At 40.8% G+C, this 6,109-nt stretch overlaps 2 protein-coding genes across 2 annotated transcripts; one reads left to right on the forward strand and one right to left on the reverse strand.

Annotated features, from left to right (window-relative positions):
- Positions 1 to 967: 967 nt before the first annotated feature.
- PCYB_101370 (hypothetical protein) lies at positions 968 to 1,342 on the forward strand (the record flags this gene model as incomplete). Its single annotated transcript, XM_004222686.1, has 1 exon — positions 968 to 1,342. The coding sequence occupies one exon, from the start codon at positions 968 to 970 to the stop codon at positions 1,340 to 1,342; it is 375 nt and encodes a 124-aa protein (XP_004222734.1).
- Positions 1,343 to 1,835: 493 nt separating this feature from the next.
- On the reverse strand, positions 1,836 to 3,848 carry PCYB_101380 (RNA helicase-1; the record flags this gene model as incomplete). Its single annotated transcript, XM_004222687.1, has 2 exons — positions 1,836 to 2,760; positions 2,857 to 3,848. 2 exons carry the CDS (start codon positions 3,846 to 3,848, stop codon positions 1,836 to 1,838), a joined length of 1,917 nt encoding a protein of 638 aa, XP_004222735.1.
- Positions 3,849 to 6,109: the final 2,261 nt, after the last annotated feature.

A 6,109-nucleotide genomic window follows, 5' to 3' on the forward strand; every position in this document is an offset into this window, starting at 1 on the left:
CCCTCCGATGAAATTGTAACAAACGAATACTTTTCAATCGTTTCATTTTTGTTCTACTTGTGCGGACCGTTTTCGCTGCCTTTCGTTTTTTTTTTAAATGGGTAAGCCACATTTTGGCATCCCCCTCCGGCCTACGCGATAGCGAGTGGATACGTAAATATGGGGGCTCCACATCGAAAGTAATAACGGTTATACATTCCCTTTGCGCTATTCGAAATTGGCACATATAAATCCTCTAAAATGGGGGAAGTGGCCGGGCGGTTGGCAGAGGAAAAGAAACAAATTGAGTTGACTTCTTAACCTGCCATGTGTGTACAGGTTGTATCATTTGGTCAAGAACGCCCGAGATGTTAAATACACGTGGCGTGAAAAAAAAAAAGGGGGCATGTAATTTGTTCGGCCAAGGGTCGAAGTCGATGTGGAGATGGGGGAAGTTTCTCACTATCTCTTCTTTTTTTTTTAATAAGGAAAATTATTTTATTTTTAAAGGCACTTCACCTCTAAGCAGATAAACCTGAAAAGAAAGCCTACCTGTCATTGTAGTGTTTTTTTATCGCATGTGACGAGCACAAAACGTTACAGTAAAGTGAAATCCTGCGTGACACACTTAAAAACATTTGGGCGCCTTCATTTTTTACTCGTACTTTTTTTAGCATAGATATATTTTTTTTTGTTTTCCGCTTTGGTGAAATATCCCCATTCTGTCGCCTAAAGTGAAGGGAAAGGTCATCTCACTGCTCTTCCGATTTGCACAAAAGTTGGTGAATAGCAAAATAGGGAAGCGCGCTAGAAGCGTATTGGGGAGTAATTCTTTTCGCAACCCATCTTCGCCCCACGTGCCCATTTAATCAGTTCTGCGAGTCATTCCTTACGCATATCGTAGACTACGCCCATCATATTCGGCACTTTTCCCCTCCTCGGCCACTCGCACTTTGTTCTATCGCAACTGACGAAGCAACGGCACAAAATGGAGAGCGCCCACCTGGATAGGCTCAATTACGACTTCAGAATAAAAGACGTCACCACCATAAGGGACATCAATTTGCAAGCCAAGGAAAAAACCATTGAGCATTTTCACGATCAAATTTTACTTAATGAAGAAAAGAATTTTTTAAAAAGAACCGGTTTGATATACGGAAGTCAGGAAGTGTTTAAGCATATAATGGATAGGGACATCGTGGCCATGTCCAGGAGGTTGCCAGGAATAAAGAGCAGTATGTTATCCCTGGATGTTGTCCGAAATTCCATCGATCGGATAGAGGCGCACGAGTATATGGAGAATCTCTCTCACTATTCGCTGGAGCCAGTGAGCGAACTTATTGAGCGCAAGATGAACATTTAGGGTGTGTAGCGAGCGAAGAGCAACAAAAGGGAGAGCCTGTTCGTAGGCACCCCTTTTCATCGTAACACCGCATGGTGCCCTTTTACGAATCGTAGCACACATACAGACATCAGTTTTGTAGACATATAGCGAATGGGATCGCCTATGGGTTAAAAAAAAAAAGAAAAAAAAGAAAAAATTGCGTAAAAGGGTACGTACATAAGATCACCCTGTTGTGCCGTTTTTATGTAACCCCGTCTGCCTTTGTTCAGTGGTTATTTTTTTTTTTTTTTTTTATTTTACTTTATTTTATTTATTTTTATTTTATTTTATTTATTTTTTTATTTTATTTATTTTTTTCAACAAACAGACTAGAGAAAGGGGAACTGCCCTCGCAAAATTAATTTTTTAAGCAGTGTAGCACGGTGTAGGTATGCGGAAAAAGTGCACCCCCGTAATGTTTAGTTGCCCTTGTTGTGGGGCTTGCTTAACGTGAGCACTTCGACGCTTCCCCCTACCAATCCCCTGTGTAGGCGTGCATATTGTTGTGCTTGTTACTGCTAGACAGAATGTCCTTGTTGGTGAAGCATATCTGCTTATTTCGCTGGCTCTCCAATTTGGAACACTGGGTAATTCTGTGGCCAAGGCCACCACAGTAGGAACAACCCTTAACCCCCCCGATTTCTTTTAAGTTGATTCCTTTGCTGTCCAGCATTTCCAGAAAGGGGGGAATCTTCTGCTTAGCCTCAATGAGTAAAGCTTTTAGATCTAACAAAATGGCTTCTTCCTGATTCTTGTTAATAAACGTTGTAGCGATTCCAGTTTTTCCACATCTACCGGTTCTACCAATTCGATGCACATAATTTTCTATATCCTTTGGCATGTCATAATTAATAACATGTTCAATTGATGGGAAATCTAACCCTTTCGAGGCGACATCTGTGCCAACTAGGATATCTTTTTTCCCTTCCCTAAACAAATTAATCGCTTCCTGCCTCTCAGTCTGACCTAAATTTCCATGAATAGCAATTGCATTCACCCCCTTGAGTAACAAATACTCATGCACATCATCTACATCTTTCTTATTTTCACAGAAAATTAATACGGGGGGTCCAGTTTTCTGTAGTACTTCTAAAAGGTAAGACAGTTTCAATTCTTCCTTTACGTATTCTACTTCTTGTATGACGTCCAAGTTAGCTGCACCAGCTCTTCCCACATTAATAATGATTGGATTTACTAACGTAGATTTGGCGAACTCTTGGATCTTCTTTGGCATGGTTGCACTAAATAGCAACGTTTGTCTTTGTCTCGAAAAATGATCTAAAGTGTTACGTACCTCTTCTTCGAACCCTAGATCAATTAACCTATCTGCTTCATCAAAGCAAAGATATCTACATTGCTCAAGGGTCATTCTTTTTTTATTTAACATATCATTTAGTCTACCTGGGGTAGCCACAACCATGTGCATTCCTTTTTGTATTTCTCGTCCCTGATCAAATGTACTTACTCCTCCAATCATACATAAGCTCCTTAACATTGGATAGTTATCCTCATGTAGAAACTCACAGAAATACTTTATAACATTATGTGTTTGTGTTGCTAGTTCTCTTGATGGACATACGATAAGGCCGAGTGGTCCTTCTCCTTCCTCAATTGGACATCGCAGTTCTCCTTCCAAGCAAATCATAACCAAAGGTAGAACAAAAACGATCGTTTTCCCACTCCCCGTAAATGCGATTCCGATGATGTCTCTCCCAAGCAAAATGGATGGTAATCCCTGCATTTGTATTTGCGTAGGCTTATCAATTTTCTTTTTTTTCAAAGCTTTTAAAATAGGCTTGGGAAATTTCATGTCACGAAAATTTTTAATAGGTGGTGGAATATCACTACCACTTACGTCGATATAAAATACATTTCTCACTTTACTCACGTATTTATCACTTAGCAGCTTATACTTGCTTGGTAGCGTCCATATCGTTTTGAAGTTCTCATTATACACGATACCTTTCGCTCTTTCTTTCACAGATTGTAATGGTGCATTTAACGCTTTCGACACCTGCGCTAGTATTTTCTCCTCCTTCTTTCGAATTTCCTCAGTTTCGTCTACTTCATTGTTTTGTGCTTGCAATTTCATTTTGTAAAATGTCTCCAGGAGGCTCTTCTGCATGTTTATCTGTACATGGTTTTCTTTATTTGCGTCCTTCTTAACAGACTTCTTCTTTTTTTCCTTACCATCTTTTTTACGCCTTTCCTTCTCGTCCTGGTTATCCCCATTTTCTGCCCCACTGGAATTTTCACTTGAGTCATTTTTTTCGCTACCCTCTTCGTCTTCTTCCTCCTCTTCTTCATCCTCCACCTCCTCTTTCCTCTTCTTCTTTTCACTTAAAAAGCTGTTCACCAGATTATCCATGAATCTCTTCTTTCGTACGCTCCTCGGTTCGTAAACGAACTCGCTGCTTCCGCTGCTGCTGTCGGCTCCATCGTTGTCCCCCTGTCCCTGTGCCTTGCCTTTGTTTAGTTCCCCCATTTCGGCGGCTTCTTTTTCGTATATTTACATGTACATGCATTTAAGCATTTATGCAATTGGGTTTTGGCGATTTTGCGTTTTGGCGTTTTTGCCTTTTTACGCATTTGCGTACATACATACACTCCTGCGCTGCGGGGTTGAGGAGAAACCAAGCGTGATCCTAAGGTCACTTTTATGGCCCCCTTCCAGACGAGCTCTAACAAATGCCGCTCTACAATTAGTTACTCTAAACAATTACGCATTTATTTATCTACTCGCCTATATGTCATGCTGCGCGGTGCCGTTTTCGTCTTCCCGTCCTCCTCCTTTCGTAGTCCAGAATGATCGATCGTTCGGAAAAAAAAAATCATTCTCTAAATGTATAACTTAGGCCTAAAAATGGCATTTTTCAGTTGAACAAAAAGGGGCAATTTTTTTTTTTTTCTCCCCCACAGGTTAGTGCCCCAGTGGTGAATAAAAAATTTCCCGCCATTTTGAAAAAAAAAAAAAAAAAAAAATGCTAACGAGTGATGCAGAAAGAAGAGACTATGCATTTTCGCTCTCCAACTTTGATGCCCATGTTAGTCATTCAAAGCTGTAATTATTTTCCCATTTTTTTGTTCCTCTTTTACTATCCTTATGAGCATCCCCCAGCTGACATAGCACAGTACGGTACCTTCACTTCTTAATAATAAGTAGGAAACTAAAACATTTGGCAGCAGAAAGCAGTTAGGACATTCCTCATGAGGGAGGAGAGGGGGAAAAAAAGTACACGTCCAAATTTAGCACAATAGGAGGGGGGGTTCCATTTCTAATAGCTTAGAAGTACGTATGACTTATCAACCTTTACGATCAGCGGGAGGGACGTAGTCTCGCGAGAGCTTTACCGAAGTGGTGCCAAGACTAATGATGTAAAAAATGCCAAGTGGCCAAAGTTGGGGGGGCGTAAAAATAGAAATGCATGGCCTGCGGGAGGCGCAATACATAACAGCGGAGTGGTATGTCTAATAGGGAAGGTGCCACCCGTAAGTAGCATAACACCATCGGTGTTGTGTTTAATTGCGGAAACGAATTGGCTAAATAGAATCGTATTCGCCTCAAGCTATCCCCACATAGAAATATAGTAGCAAGGATTTTCCTTTTCCCCACTTCTTACACCGCACAAGTGGCAAATAACACACGGTGGGAGAAGGCCACTTTCGCTTGTTACCTCCCTGCACAAATGAAACAGGCACATAGAGAGTAGCAAAGACGAATTGGCTTTTTCCCAAACGATGTTAACGCAAAAATGTAAGCGAATTATAAACCGTGAGAAATGGCAATCGGTTTAGTCTCCCAAATTTGAATTCATACCAATTTGATGAAGTTGGGGGAAAAATAAAAACAGCTTCGAATGAGTAATATTCGAAGGAATTCTCTCCCCCCCCCATTGTAACTTCACACGGTAAGGGACTCCCCACAATGTATACTACTATTTTCCTTTATTATGAAAATTAAAAACAGTGGCATGGATGAAAGGAGTCTACAGTTATGACAAGGTCTTGATACATTTTCATCCGAACAGTTTACCATTCCATGGTGGAAAGTTCTTTTCTTTTTTTTTTTTCTTCCAAGAGGTACAATTTTGTATGCACACTGTTACCCACTAGTGAAGCAATACATAGCTGCACTGTTAAGAGGTGATCCATCCAAGTTGATTTACATCCCCCTAGGTTTGCCGTCATTTCGTATTTCTCCCTAATGCCGTATGCCTTATCAAATCAACATTCCATTTCCAGGGGGTACCCCCAACGTATCCTATGTAGTGTAACTTTAAGATCCCCACCCCCCCAATGAAGCAATGCTCTGCGCAATAAGCGTATTGACATTTGGCTACGTTCAGGATGGATCGAGTTAATGTCCTCTAAAGAGGTTAATGTGAAGAAATACGAAAGTTTTTTTTTTTCTACTATGTTATTCATATGGGGCATAAATGCCCCCTTGCTGCGGGAAAACGCGTTGAATAAATTCGTGTAAGTATGCGCACCTCTAGTAACACCTGCGTGAGAAGCAGATATCTGCACACACATTCGCCCATGATAAAATTTTGATAACTGTCAGGAATTGCCTTTCTCATCGCAATAGCCATTTTAAGAAGTATCCAAGAGGGTAAAGAAACTCTCTCACGAGGAACAGCTGCGACGCGGCGGGATCTGCGAATGTCCCCTTTTGAGTCAACCGAGAGGGGAAAGGAAAAAAAATTCGAATAAAATAGAAAAAAAAATTCCGTTCACCTCCAAAAA

The sequence above is a fragment of the Plasmodium cynomolgi genome, chromosome 10 (assembly GCF_000321355.1).
Source record: "Plasmodium cynomolgi strain B DNA, chromosome 10, whole genome shotgun sequence".
Taxonomy (NCBI): Eukaryota; Apicomplexa; class Aconoidasida; order Haemosporida; family Plasmodiidae; genus Plasmodium; species Plasmodium cynomolgi.